The sequence below is a fragment of the Diorhabda carinulata genome, chromosome X, assembly GCF_026250575.1.
Source record: "Diorhabda carinulata isolate Delta chromosome X, icDioCari1.1, whole genome shotgun sequence".
NCBI lineage: Eukaryota > Metazoa > Arthropoda > Insecta > Coleoptera > Chrysomelidae > Diorhabda > Diorhabda carinulata.
The window spans coordinates 30529148-30543360 of NC_079472.1; the positions used below are offsets into that span (position 1 = coordinate 30529148).

At 27.5% G+C, this 14213-nt stretch overlaps 2 protein-coding genes across 2 annotated transcripts in view; both read left to right on the forward strand.

Annotated features, from left to right (window-relative positions):
• The window catches only part of LOC130900931 (uncharacterized), a 90942-nt gene extending 86560 nt beyond the window's left edge, over positions 1-4382 (forward strand). Inside the window, exon 2 of the mRNA XM_057811939.1 lies at positions 3945-4382. Within this exon, the coding sequence (XP_057667922.1) occupies positions 3945-4305 (361 nt within the window). The 3' untranslated portion in view covers positions 4306-4382. The remainder of the gene's footprint in view (positions 1-3944) is intronic.
• A 2763-nt stretch (positions 4383-7145) lies between these two features.
• Positions 7146-13896, forward strand: LOC130900934 (uncharacterized). Its single transcript, XM_057811941.1, has 6 exons — positions 7146-7328; positions 7431-7590; positions 12226-12475; positions 12531-12641; positions 13527-13629; positions 13687-13896. Exons 1-6 carry the CDS (start codon positions 7190-7192, stop codon positions 13833-13835), a joined length of 912 nt encoding a protein of 303 aa, XP_057667924.1. The 5' UTR covers positions 7146-7189; the 3' UTR covers positions 13836-13896.
• The last annotated feature ends 317 nt before the right edge of the window (positions 13897-14213 follow it).

Below are 14213 nucleotides of genomic sequence, written 5' to 3' on the forward strand. Positions count from 1 at the left end.
TGATTTCCATTAACTTAACCTCGATAAAAAAAATCGTATTTCCACGTCCATGTATTCGAGGGTGACTTTTGTAATATCTTCACTCTTTCGTGGCCAGTGGTGCAAAAATATATCTACAGGAATGAAATTTATACCGACGAGATTTAAAATCTGTACACACGTGAATGGGGTTAGTACAACCCCCCCAGTCTTTTATTATGCTTCTCATTATGTTCCTCATGTTTTTAAGTGATTTTTGACCTGGAAATGTGTACACAATGCTTTGTGGGGGAAAGTGCAATGAATTTTCCAAGTTTTTCATTTCCACGTTTCGGTTTTTATTGAGGGAAACTCAAATTAAAGATATTCATTGAAATAAATTCCAAAGTTTAGAAATATTTTGATAATTACACGAGATATATTACAAAAAAACGTACGGTTACATATATAAAAGCGTTTTCTTATTGGGAACGTGGCAATGAAACACCAAAGTGGACTAACTAAGTTTTTCATTTCCACGTTTCGGTTTTTATTGGAGAAAACTGAAATTAAAGACATTTGTTGAAATAAATTCTAAAGTTTAGAAATATTTTGATAATTATACGAGATATGTTACAAAAAAAACGTATGGTTACATATATAAAAGCGTTTTCTTATTGGGAACGTGGCAATGAAACACCAAAGTGGACTAACTAAGTTTTTCATTTCCACGTTTCGGTTTTTATTGGAGAAAACTGAAATTAAAGACATTTGTTGAAATAAATTCTAAAGTTTAGAAATATTTTGATAATTACACAAGATATATTACAAAAAAAACGTATGGTTACATATATAAGAGCGTTTTCTTATTGGGAACGTGGCAATGAAATACAAAAGTGGACTAACTAAGTTTTTCATTTCCACATTTCGGTTTTTATTGGAGAAAACTCAAATTAAAGATATTTGTTGAAATAAATTCTAAAGTTTAGAAATATTTTGATAATTATACGAGATATGTTACAAAAAAAACGTATGGTTACATATATAAAAGCGTTTTCTTATTGGGAACGTGGCAATGAAACACCAAAGTGGACTAACTAAGTTTTTCATTTCCACGTTTCGGTTTTTATTGGAGAAAACTGAAATTAAAGACATTTGTTGAAATAAATTCTAAAGTTTAGAAATATTTTGATAATTACACAAGATATATTACAAAAAAAACGTATGGTTACATATATAAGAGCGTTTTCTTATTGGGAACGTGGCAATGAAATACAAAAGTGGACTAACTAAGTTTTTCATTTCCACATTTCGGTTTTTATTGGAGAAAACTCAAATTAAAGATATTTGTTGAAATAAATTCTAAAGTTTAGAAATATTTTGATAATTATACGAGATATGTTACAAAAAAAACGTATGGTTACATATATAAAAGCGTTTTCTTATTGGGAACGTGGCAATGAAATACCAAAGTGGACTAACTAAGTTTTTCATTTCCACGTTTCGGTTTTTATTGGAGAAAACTGAAATTAAAGACATTTATTGAAATAAATTCTAAAGTTTAGAAATATTTTGATAATTATACGAGATATGTTACAAAAAAAACGTATGGTTACATATATAAAAGCGTTTTTTTATTGGGAACGTGGCAATGAAATACCAAAGTGGACTAACTAAGTTTTTCATTTCCACGTTTCGGTTTTTATTGGAGAAAACTCAAATTAAAGACATTTGTTGAAATAAATTCCAAAGTTTAGAAATATTTTGATAATTATACGAGATATGTTACAAAAAAAACGTATGGTTACATATATAAAAGCGTTTTTTTATTGGGAACGTGGCAATGAAATACCAAAGTGGACTAACTAAGTTTTTCATTTCCACGTTTCGGTTTTTATTGGAGAAAACTGAAATTAAAGACATTTGTTGAAATAAATTCTAAAGTTTAGAAATATTTTGATAATTATACGAGATATGTTACAAAAAAAAACGTATGGTTACATATATAAAAGTGTTTTCTTATTGGGAACGTGGCAATGAAACACCAAAGTGGACTAACTTTAATATATTTTCGAATATTTATGTATTCATCGTCTGGGATATAATTAATGGAGATTTTCGGTCATTTTTTATAGTATTAATCCTTGTATAAATTTTTAAACTCATAGAATTCAAAATTCAATAATTAAATTGACATTGATAGAATTATTGATTGATTGAAATAATGATTCTGGTTACTATTATTAAAAGTGAAGGGAAATATGCGTTGTGGCTGATTTTTAACGACGAATTAACAATTTTTCACTTTTCTTTATTAAATTTCGAAAACTAATAACGTTTACCCTTGACATTCGTATTTATATTGGTAAATAATTAAACAAGTTCATGCAAGATTGCAACCACGTATATAACAAGTCTTATTCATTTGCAAGTTTGAATAAACGTTGTGGACGGGACGACGACCGGCGCGGCAACGTCAAGTATCGACGAGTTGTACTGAAAAACAGTTTGTTTTATTTAAAATTATTGTCTCTAATTCCCCCTACATATTTTAATAACAAATTACGACCTCTAGATAACGTTATCTCATATGTCAACTTTACATTACCATCATTATCAAAGAATTGTGAAGTTTGAATTAGCATTGAAATTATTGTGAATTTTTTCTATTATAAACGACTAGAAAAAGTAAGTGGTGATACTACTAATTTTCAAATTTACAACTATAAACTTTGAATCGGTTTTTTGATTAAGGAAAATAATATACACCGTTTTTTTTCACTATTTTTAATAATAAATCAATTTTATTAACATGAACACCCTGTATATTAATACATTTTAGAAATCTAAGTAAAATTTTAGTATAATTTTGTCTAAAAACTTTTTTTGAAAAATACATACTTTTTGGGTTATTAGGTTTTTTGTAAAAAATTTGACAGTTACAAATCCTTATAATTTATTTTTTTACGAGGATATCCTTCAAGATATGAAAATGGTTTCTGTTCGGTTACTTTTAGCAAGGTCAGACGTATTTGAATCTATGTTGAAAAATTTCTCATTTTATACAGGGTGTGTATAAAAAGTGTTCAAACTTTAACTTCATAAATATCAAATTTCTTTATTTTTTTTAAATAGAACCACCCGGTTTTTTCTATTTTAATGCATTCAGAGGTAAAAAATAAGGCAAATTCATACATATATTTTCTTATAACTAAACCTTGTCGTTATCCAGATATTAAATGCTTTCTGTAAATTTTGAAAATTTAGACCACACCTGTATCTCTAAAAATTTACAGAAAACATTTAATATCTGGATAACGGAGAGGTTTAGGTATAGGAAAGTAGACATGAACTTGCCTTATTTTTTACCCTTGAATGTTTTAAAATAAAAAAACCGGGTGGTTCTATTTAAAAAAATAAAGAAATTTGATATTTATGAAGTTAAACTTTGAACACTTTTTATATACACCCTGTATAGAATAAAAGATTTTTCAACATAGATTCAAATAAGTCTGACTTTGCTAAAATCAACCGAACAGAAACCATTTTCATATCTTTAAGAGTATCGTCTAAAAAAAATAATTTATAAGGGTCTGTAACTGTCAAATTTTTTACAAAAAAATTAATAACTCAAAAAGTATGCATTTTTCGAAAAAAGTTCTTAGACAAAAGTATAATAAAATTTTACGTAGATTTCTATAATGTATTAATAAATAGGGTAAAATATGTAAAATAACAAAGTTACAGTCAACTTCCGGTAGAACCGGAAGTCGGCCATCTTTGAAAATATTTTAGTTAAAAAGATCATATCTTAAAACCCAAACGTAGTAATTTTCATGATTTTACTATAAGTATTTTACCCTATACAGATAGTTTTAACTCGTCGTGGGACACCCTGTATAAAACAAACATTTCTTTCTATTTTCTGTACAGTTTTTTTTTATATATGATCTTAATTGGACCTTGACATAGTTTCTTCCTTCCAGAATGAAGATATACTTGATTTACTTCACCTTCGTGGCCGCAGGGACGTTCGTGACTTCTTTTCCCATTAGGATAACAAACAAAGAAGATTGTCGTTGTTTGGATAATTACGAGGCTAGAAACGATCCCAAATCGGGTTATAAATGTTACGGATTGGTATCGAAAGTGATCTCTAACTGTAATACTATACGAAGACCGAAATGTTTATGTACCGATCCGACCGGCGTTCTAACAGACGCTACTGGTACTTGGTGTACTGAGTACCGGAGCGGAAGGGAAATAAGAAGATGGAGTTGTGAAAATAGGAATGATTGGGAAGCGTTTTTCACTCAATATCCCGACGAGAGGTTTCCGCGCGTTTGAGCATTTATTCATATGTTATCAATTCTAATTTTATTCAATAAATTTACTATTTATACAAATAAATATTTAACGATGTCTGTTTTCTTTTAAATTCCCTTTGTTTTTTTTTAGTTGTTTTTTTAGGCTGTTCAAAGTCAATTGAAATTTTAATATTATGAGATATGATTTTCAGTGGCGCTCTCTTACGAAATTAGATGAATTTTTTGGTAGGTTTCGCCCCCTCAGCTCATGATTATTCCAATTTTTTATAAACAGATTAATTAAAAATGATGTAGCATCTAAATTAATTAGAAATATTCGTTGAATTGTTAAAATTATTAACATATTTCAAGATGATGTTTTGTGGAAGTTATAAAATAGAAATAAATAAAAAATTGTTGATATATTCTTTGTTGTTGTTGTTATTGATATAATTTTATATATATATATTGTGTATTTCTAAAAATAATTGAACAAAATATCCAACCAGACAGTTATTTTTAATTTGAATAAATTCTAAGAAATTGCACAACAAAAATTAATTTCAAAGGTTAATAATTATCATACGAAAGTTAACTATGTAGAGTTTCAGTGCGTATTAGTCCTTGCCAATATGTTTTGTTGTTTTTTGATACTTTCTAGTCCTTGTCAAACTTTTTCAGTCTTATTTCTTTTTAGTTCTACTTTTCGACATATGTTTAAGTTTCTCGTCAGTCCTAAATAATTTTAAGTTCATTTTGTTTCTTACAGATATTTTTCAGCTTTTATCGGACTTTATAAGTCTTGTTTTTAGTACTAATCATTTATTTTTAGTTGTGTTTACATTTTAGCAGTCATTATTTGGGTCTATTTCCTTCCCATCTAGTTTTTTCGTCCTCTAGTCAGTTTTTCGATTCTTTTTAAATTTTTTCATTTCATTTTTTACGTAATTTTTCTTTTTTTAGTTGTTTTTAATCTCTTATTCTTTTTTCTACTAATTTTCAATTCTTTCCCTTTTCATTTTGTTTCTTCCTGTTATTTATCGTAATTCACTTCTTTTCAGTCGTTTATTGAGTCCATTCTCTTCCCATCTAGTAGCTTTTTCACTAATTTTCAATTCTTTCTCTTTTCATGTTGTTTCTTCCTGTTATTTATCGTAATTCACTTCTTTTCAGTCGTTTATTGAGTCCATTCTCTTCCCATCTAGTAGTTTTTTCACTAATTTTCAATTCTTTCTCTTTTTATTTTGTTTCTTCCTGTTATTTATCGTAATTCACTTCTTTTCAGTCGTTTATTGAGTCCATTCTCTTCCCATCTAGTAGTTTTTTCACTAATTTTCAATTCTTTCTCTTTTCATGTTGTTTCTTCCTGTTATTTATCGTAATTTACTTCTTTTCAGTCGTTTATTGAGTCCATTCTCTTCCCATCTAGTAGTTTTTTCACTAATTTTCAATTCTTTCTCTTTTTATTTTGTTTCTTCCTGTTATTTATCGTAATTCACTTCTTTTCAGTCGTTTATTGAGTCCATTCTCTTCCCATCTAGTAGTTTTTTCACTAATTTTCAATTCTTTCTCTTTTCATTTTGTTTCTTCCTGTTATTTATCGTAATTCACTTCTTTTCAGTCGTTTATTGAGTCCATTCTCTTCCCATCTATTAGTTTTTTCACTAATTTTCAATTCTTTCTCTTTTAATTTTGTTTCTTCCTGTTATTTATCGTAATTCACTTCTTTTCAGTCCTTTATTGAAAACATTCTCTTCCCATCTAGTAGTTTTTACCCTTTAGTCCGTTTTTGAATCTATTTTAATTCTTTTTGGTCCTTTCCAATAAATTTATTTTAATATTATTTTTAGTTATTTTCCGTTTTTGTCATTTGTCATTATTATTTTTCATTTTATGTTATTTCTCTTTGATATTTTTCATCCTTAGCTCTATTAGCCCTATTTCTAGTCTCGCTTATTTCTTTTTATTCGTCTTCAAATAATTCATTGATGTTCCTTAAGTCTTTTATCCTTTTTAATCTTTTTTTGCTCTTTTTTTCTAATTTTTAATAGTTTCCCATTCCACTTTATTTCTTTCTGTCATTTTTCAGCCTTCACCCGACTTTTTTAGTCCCAGTTCTTCTCACTCTTCTTCAGCCGTTGATTTTTCACTCTTTAGTCAGTTTTAGAAACTATTTCAGTTCTTTTTGGCCCTTTTCAATCAATTTTTCTTCTTTCTACCCTTCTTCTCTGATATTTTTCACTCTTTAGTCAATTTTAAAATCTATTTTAGTTCATCCAATCCCTTTTCAATCAATTTCTGTGTAAATTATAATCTTGTTTAGTATCTTTTGCTCCGGTTTTATTATATTTTGAATTCTTTTTCATTTTGTTTCATTCCCTTTTGATATTTATCAGTCTTTATCACTTATTCTTTGAGTTCGCATGAGAAATTTTTTTCTTTCAATAAATTTCACTCCATTTCTATCCTTTTTATGGTTATTTTGTAATGTTTCTTATTCCATTTTGTTTTCTTCAATCTTTTTAATACCTTTCTCCGATCATTCTTCGACTTGTTTCTAGTAATTTCTTCGTTTTACTTGTTTTCAAATCCGTTTTAGTCTTTTTTCATTTCTTCTAATCAGTTTTTAAATCTATTTCAGTTCTTTCGAGCTTTCTTTAATACATTTTTGGGTGAATTATAATTTATTCTTCAAGCTTCATTGATTCATTACCCTTTCCAATCATAATATAATACTATTGTTTTTTTAAGTGGTTTTCACGATTTTTATAGTAATTTTTTCTTTTCATTCAATTATCTACGCCCAAAATTTATATTTCAATTGTACGCCAGTGTCCCATGTTTTCGAGCTTATGGACTTGTTTGCGTGAACGATGGTATTTAAGTAAAATTTGCATTAATACGAACCAGTTTGTCCTTATACCATGAAATCTGAAACTGTACTAATCACCGATCGCGATGAAATTAGAAAATTGTCCGGGAAATCGAAAGAATCTGTTTTTCGAGATATAAAAATTATTAAGGAATGGTTGGAAACTCAAAAGCATCTACCTGAAATTCCAAGTAAGTCAATATTCATATCGATAATGATAAAAAGTTAGGTTATGGTTGGCTTAATTATCAATTATGATGAAATGATTGAGAATTTGAAAATATTTGTTGCAGGTGACAATTTGATCGAATTCTTTTTGAATAATTGTAAATTCAGTATTGAGAAAACGAAACAAAATTTGGATATGTACTATACGTTGAGAAATCTTATACCGGATATGTACCAAAACGTGAATCCATCTACACCAAATTTAGAAGAAGTTTATAAAAAAGTGTACGTCATAAATTAATTTATTTGATTCTTGTCAATACTTTGAGATCAATTGGTTGATTTTTTTGCATTTTTTTTTGTTTTTTTTTTGTTTTTTTTTAGAATATTTTGACCCCTTTTAGTATTCAATATCGTTTTCAGTCCTTATCAGACTTTTTGCGTAATAAATCCTATCAGGCTCTAATTAATTTTTACGTTTTTTTTCGTTATTTTTTAGAATGTTCCATTCTAAGTAATTTTCACGGTTTTTTCGTTATTTTTCAGAATATTTTGGTCCTTGTTAGTATTTAATATTATTTTCAGTCCTTATATCAGACTTTTTGTGTAATAAATCCTATCAGGGTCTAATTAATTTTTACGTTTTTTTCGTTATTTTTTAGAATGTTTCATTCTAAGTAATTTTCACGGTTTTTTCGTTATTTTTCAGAATATTTTGGTCCTTGTTAGTATTTAATATTATTTTCAGTCCTTATATCAGACTTTTTGCGTAATAAATCCTATCAGGCTCTAATTAATTTTTACGTTTTTTTTCGTTATTCTTTAGAATGTTTCATTCTAAGTAATTTTTACGATTTTTTCGTTATTTTTCAGAATATTTTGGTCCTTGTTAGTATTTAATATTATTTTCAGTCCTTATATCAGACTTTTTGTGTAATAAATCCTATCAGGGTCTAATTAATTTTTACGTTTTTTTCGTTATTCTTTAGAATGTTTCATTCTAAGTAATTTTCACGGTTTTTTCGTTATTTTTCAGAATATTTTGGTCCTTGTTAGTATTTAATATTATTTTCAGTCCTTATATCAGACTTTTTGCGTAATAAATCCTATCAGGGTCTAATTAATTTTTACGTTTTTTTCGTTATTCTTTAGAATGTTTCATTCTAAGTAATTTTTACGATTTTTTCGTTATTTTTCAGAATATTTTGGTCCTTGTTAGTATTTAATATTATTTTCAGTCCTTATATCAGACTTTTTGCGTAATAAATCCTATCAGGGTCTAATTAATTTTTACGTTTTTTTCGTTATTCTTTAGAATGTTTCATTCTAAGTAATTTTCACGGTTTTTTCGTTATTTTTCAGAATATTTTGGTCCTTGTTAGTATTTAATATTATTTTCAGTCCTTATATCAGACTTTTTGCGTAATAAATCCTATCAGGGTCTAATTAATTTTTACGTTTTTTTCGTTATTTTTTAGAATGTTCCATTCTAAGTAATTTTCACGGTTTTTTCGTTATTTTTCAGAATATTTTGGTCCTTGTTAGTATTTAATATTATTTTCAGTCCTTATATCAGACTTTTTGCGTAATAAATCCTATCAGGGTCTAATTAATTTTTACGTTTTTTTCGTTATTTTTTAGAATGTTCCATTCTAAGTAATTTTCACGGTTTTTTCGTTATTTTTCAGAATATTTTGGTCCTTGTTAGTATTTAATATTATTTTCAGTCCTTATATCAGACTTTTTGCGTAATAAATCCTATCAGGGTCTAATTAATTTTTACGTTTTTTTCGTTATTCTTTAGAATGTTTCATTCTAAGTAATTTTTACGATTTTTTCGTTATTTTTCAGAATGTTTTGGTCCTTGTTAGTATTTAATATTATTTTCAGTCCTTATATCAGACTTTTTGCGTAATAAATCCTATCAGGGTCTAATTAATTTTTACGTTTTTTTCGTTATTCTTTAGAATGTTCCATTCTAAGTAATTTTTACGATTTTTTCGTTATTTTTCAGAATATTTTGGTCCTTGTTAGTATTTAATATTATTTTCAGTCCTTATATCAGACTTTTTGCGTAATAAATCCTATCAGGGTCTAATTAATTTTTACGTTTTTTTCGTTATTCTTTAGAATGTTTCATTCTAAGTAATTTTCACGGTTTTTTCGTTATTTTTCAGAATATTTTGGTCCTTGTTAGTATTTAATATTATTTTCAGTCCTTATATCAGACTTTTTGCGTAATAAATCCTATCAGGGTCTAATTAATTTTTACGTTTTTTTCGTTATTCTTTAGAATGTTTCATTCTAAGTAATTTTTACGATTTTTTCGTTATTTTTCAGAATATTTTGGTCCTTGTTAGTATTTAATATTATTTTCAGTCCTTATATCAGACTTTTTGCGTAATAAATCCTATCAGGGTCTAATTAATTTTTACGTTTTTTTCGTTATTCTTTAGAATGTTTCATTCTAAGTAATTTTTACGATTTTTTCGTTATTTTTCAGAATATTTTGGTCCTTGTTAGTATTTAATATTATTTTCAGTCCTTATATCAGACTTTTTGTGTAATAAATCCTATCAGGGTCTAATTAATTTTTACGTTTTTTTCGTTATTCTTTAGAATGTTTCATTCTAAGTAATTTTTACGATTTTTTCGTTATTTTTCAGAATATTTTGGTCCTTGTTAGTATTTAATATTATTTTCAGTCCTTATATCAGACTTTTTGTGTAATAAATCCTATCAGGGTCTAATTAATTTTTACGTTTTTTTCGTTATTCTTTAGAATGTTTCATTCTAAGTAATTTTCACGGTTTTTTCGTTATTTTTCAGAATATTTTGGTCCTTGTTAGTATTTAATATTATTTTCAGTCCTTATATCAGACTTTTTGCGTAATAAATCCTATCAGGGTCTAATTAATTTTTACGTTTTTTTCGTTATTCTTTAGAATGTTTCATTCTAAGTAATTTTTACGATTTTTTCGTTATTTTTCAGAATATTTTGGTCCTTGTTAGTATTTAATATTATTTTCAGTCCTTATATCAGACTTTTTGCGTAATAAATCCTATCAGGGTCTAATTAATTTTTACGTTTTTTTCGTTATTCTTTAGAATGTTTCATTCTAAGTAATTTTCACGGTTTTTTCGTTATTTTTCAGAATATTTTGGTCCTTGTTAGTATTTAATATTATTTTCAGTCCTTATATCAGACTTTTTGCGTAATAAATCCTATCAGGGTCTAATTAATTTTTACGTTTTTTTCGTTATTCTTTAGAATGTTTCATTCTAAGTAATTTTTACGATTTTTTCGTTATTTTTCAGAATATTTTGGTCCTTGTTAGTATTTAATATTATTTTCAGTCCTTATATCAGACTTTTTGCGTAATAAATCCTATCAGGGTCTAATTAATTTTTACGTTTTTTTCGTTATTCTTTAGAATGTTTCATTCTAAGTAATTTTTACGATTTTTTCGTTATTTTTCAGAATATTTTGGTCCTTGTTAGTATTTAATATTATTTTCAGTCCTTATATCAGACTTTTTGCGTAATAAATCCTATCAGGGTCTAATTAATTTTTACGTTTTTTTCGTTATTCTTTAGAATGTTTCATTCTAAGTAATTTTTACGATTTTTTCGTTATTTTTCAGAATATTTTGGTCCTTGTTAGTATTTAATATTATCTCATTCCTTATCAGACTTTTTGTGAAAGAAATCCTATCAGATTCTAAGTAATTTTTACGATTTTTTCGATATTTTTTAAAACATTTTGGTCCTTTTGAGTATCTAATATAATATTTAATCCTTATCAGAATTTTGTAAACTGAAATCCTATCAGGTTCTAATTTATTACTTTCAAGTAATCTTTATAATTTTTTTGTGATTTGTTGAGTTTTTTCTTTCTCTTTTTGAGTTTTTTCCATTCGTTTTTTATAATTTTTTCAGACATTTACTTTATCAAATTTTAGTAATTTCTGATCCTTATCAAACTCTATTCTAGACCCAATCCTTGTCCTATTTAGTCTTCTTTTTGTTTCTTCTTTTTAATCCTGGAAGACAATCCAATTATTACTCCTTTTCACTCCTACTGAATCATTTTTGAATCTTTCTTCGTTTCGTTCTATTTTTCTTATTTTTTTTTAGTTTTATTTTATTTTAGTCCTAGTTATTCGTGGTTAGCCCTTTCTACTTCCTGTCAATAATTTCAAGTGTTTTCAGCTCCTTTAACTATTTTTTATATTTCAACTCATTTTAGACTGTATTTGAGTTCAGTCTATCAGATTTTTTTATTTCATTTTTGAATACTCTTCCTGTCTATCATCTTTTCTAAACTTTTACCAAATATTTCATTTGTATTTTGAACTTAATTTTCTCTTTTTTTAACCTTTCAACATTTCGCAGTCATTTTTAGACATTTTTTTTTTGACTATTTTGTTCTTTTATCATATTTTCTCTTCTCCAATCTTGTTTAATTTTAATTAGCCGTTTATAGTTTTATATAGAACTCATTTTTTCTTCTCTTGATCGCTTATGACCTTTTTTTTAATATTTTTTGACCTTTATTGTCCTTTTTTCTATTTTTTAGTTATTGTCTGACACCATCGTTTCTTTCTGACCCTTTCTTAGTTATTTTCCTGAGTCCTTTTAACATTTAATCCAGTCTTAATTGGACTTTTCTACTTCGATTTATATCTAGTAATTCTTTATTAATTATTTTCAGTATATTGTGGTTTCTGATCCTGTATAGTCCTTCTAAGATTTCTCAATACCAATTATTTTTAAATCCTAATCTATCAAGTTATTTCGGTAATCCTTTATTGTCGTTTTCACTTAATTTTAAAAACCGTTTCCGTAACTATTTTCCAAATTTAAGCTCCATGAAAAAATCTTATTTTTGGTAATGCAACATTTCAAAAACAATTTCAGTTATATGATTCCTTTGCCACAATTAACCCCATCAAAGGAAAGAATAATTTTATTCAGATATAAAGACGTGGATGACATCGTGGATATACGGAAAATCTACGCTCATTACCTCAATAATATTTACGAAATAAGAGCTCAAGAAGATCTCACAATGGGCGACGTTGTCCTAGTAGATCTGGAGCACATCAGCTTCGCAATGGCGGCCAAAAACACACCCGTAATTTTGAAACAAGTAGCTCTTGCCATGGAGGTATCATCCACATCCTAATTTCGAAATTTCATAATTGATTTAAGCTAATTTTCAGAAAGTACATAGTCTGAGAATGAAAGGAATATTTATTTTTAACTGTCCAAATTATTTGACTAATTTTTTGAATCTATTCAAAAGCTTCTTGAGCAGCAAGCTAAGTGAAAGAGTAAGTATATTCGACGAAAACATAAATACAAAAAAAAATCCATTTGAAATCAAGTTAAGAAAAAATATACGGCGAGAATTTTTCAGGGATTATTACGAATTAATCATAATTTCAACCCCTAAGTGCAGGTTTTCTTGGTCAACATTAGGATCCGGGATCGCGGCAATTCCTAGTGCAGATTTTCTTTGAAAGTCCTTCTGGCTTGAACCTTTCGACGAATTAGAATATGATCCAAAACCAGCCCAACAGGAAGGTTTGATTTCGCTGCCAGACTCGAGGCCAGTCGCAGATTCGATTATGCACCGGGATCTAACGCAGGTGCAACCAAACCGTTGTTTAATGAGCGATTAACCAGGTTTTCTTAGTGTTTCAAAAAGTTTTACCTAGAACTCCTGGAAGGAAAAGGTCTTGGAGTATCTTTGAGAGCTTTGGCTTTTTCTTTTCCCTTTTTTTTTTTGTCAGAGTAGCAGAAACCGATACTTTTTGGATAATAGATTTCGTGGTTTTTGTTTGCTGATAGTCCCTGGATAAAGAGGAGGATTCGTCGTGATCTCAGCTCTTGCAGGACTATTGGAATTTCTCTAGGTTTCCCGCAAGCATTGTTCCATTTAGTCTTTAACCATAATTGTTTATGCTGATGGATTAAGCTTATAAAAATCGTCTTTGTACCTAGTTGAGAACATCCGAGGAGGATGGAAGTTCGTGAAAATCCAACACCTTCATTGTGATACTTGTTTGAATTTCTGCAAGACCAAGTAGAGAGATGAGGTGAATAAATCTGCAGCTGATATTTTCATTATAATGCAATGAAACTATTTTCCATATTTCTCTACTTATAGAATGTGTTTCTTATTATTTTCACGGCTCAATGAGTTATAATTTCAGTTTCACGTATATCCAACGATCGAATCTATTGGCAAACATTTTCCAATTGATATATTACCAAGCGATTTGGGTGGTAAAGAAAAATCCTTAGATGAACTGGAAGGTATATCAAAATGTGCTTACATAGAAAAATTTTATCGATGTTTATCAATTTTTTTAGCAATGTGGAAAGTCAAATTTATGGAATTCAAAGATAGATTTGACGAGTTAGAAAAAATGAAAGTTAACGAAAAACTACGACCGGAAAAATTGAAAAACGATGAACTTTTGGGGTACTATGGAAATTTCAAAAAAATAGACACCGATTGATGTTTCAAATATGTCAAAAAAATGTTATACATTTTCGTAATATACATCTTTTTCTCCTTTATGTATTTCGTTTATGTTTTTTTCAATTTTTTCATCAGTTTCTTTTACTGCTTTTAATAACTTCTTCATTTTATTTTATTTTTGATTTTATTGAATTGTATTATTTCAATCTTTTTAGTTGTTTTTAGTAATTCTTTGAATATTTTGTTTAGTTCTACACCCATATAAAATTCTTTAGTTGGTATTTGTAAACTATTCTAGTCCTTATCTACTAAGTTTTCGATAAATCTTCATAGTCTAGTGATCTTATCATTATTTTCGTCTTCTTTTTAGTAATTTTTAATCATTTTCCATCATATTCATTCCAAAACTGTACAG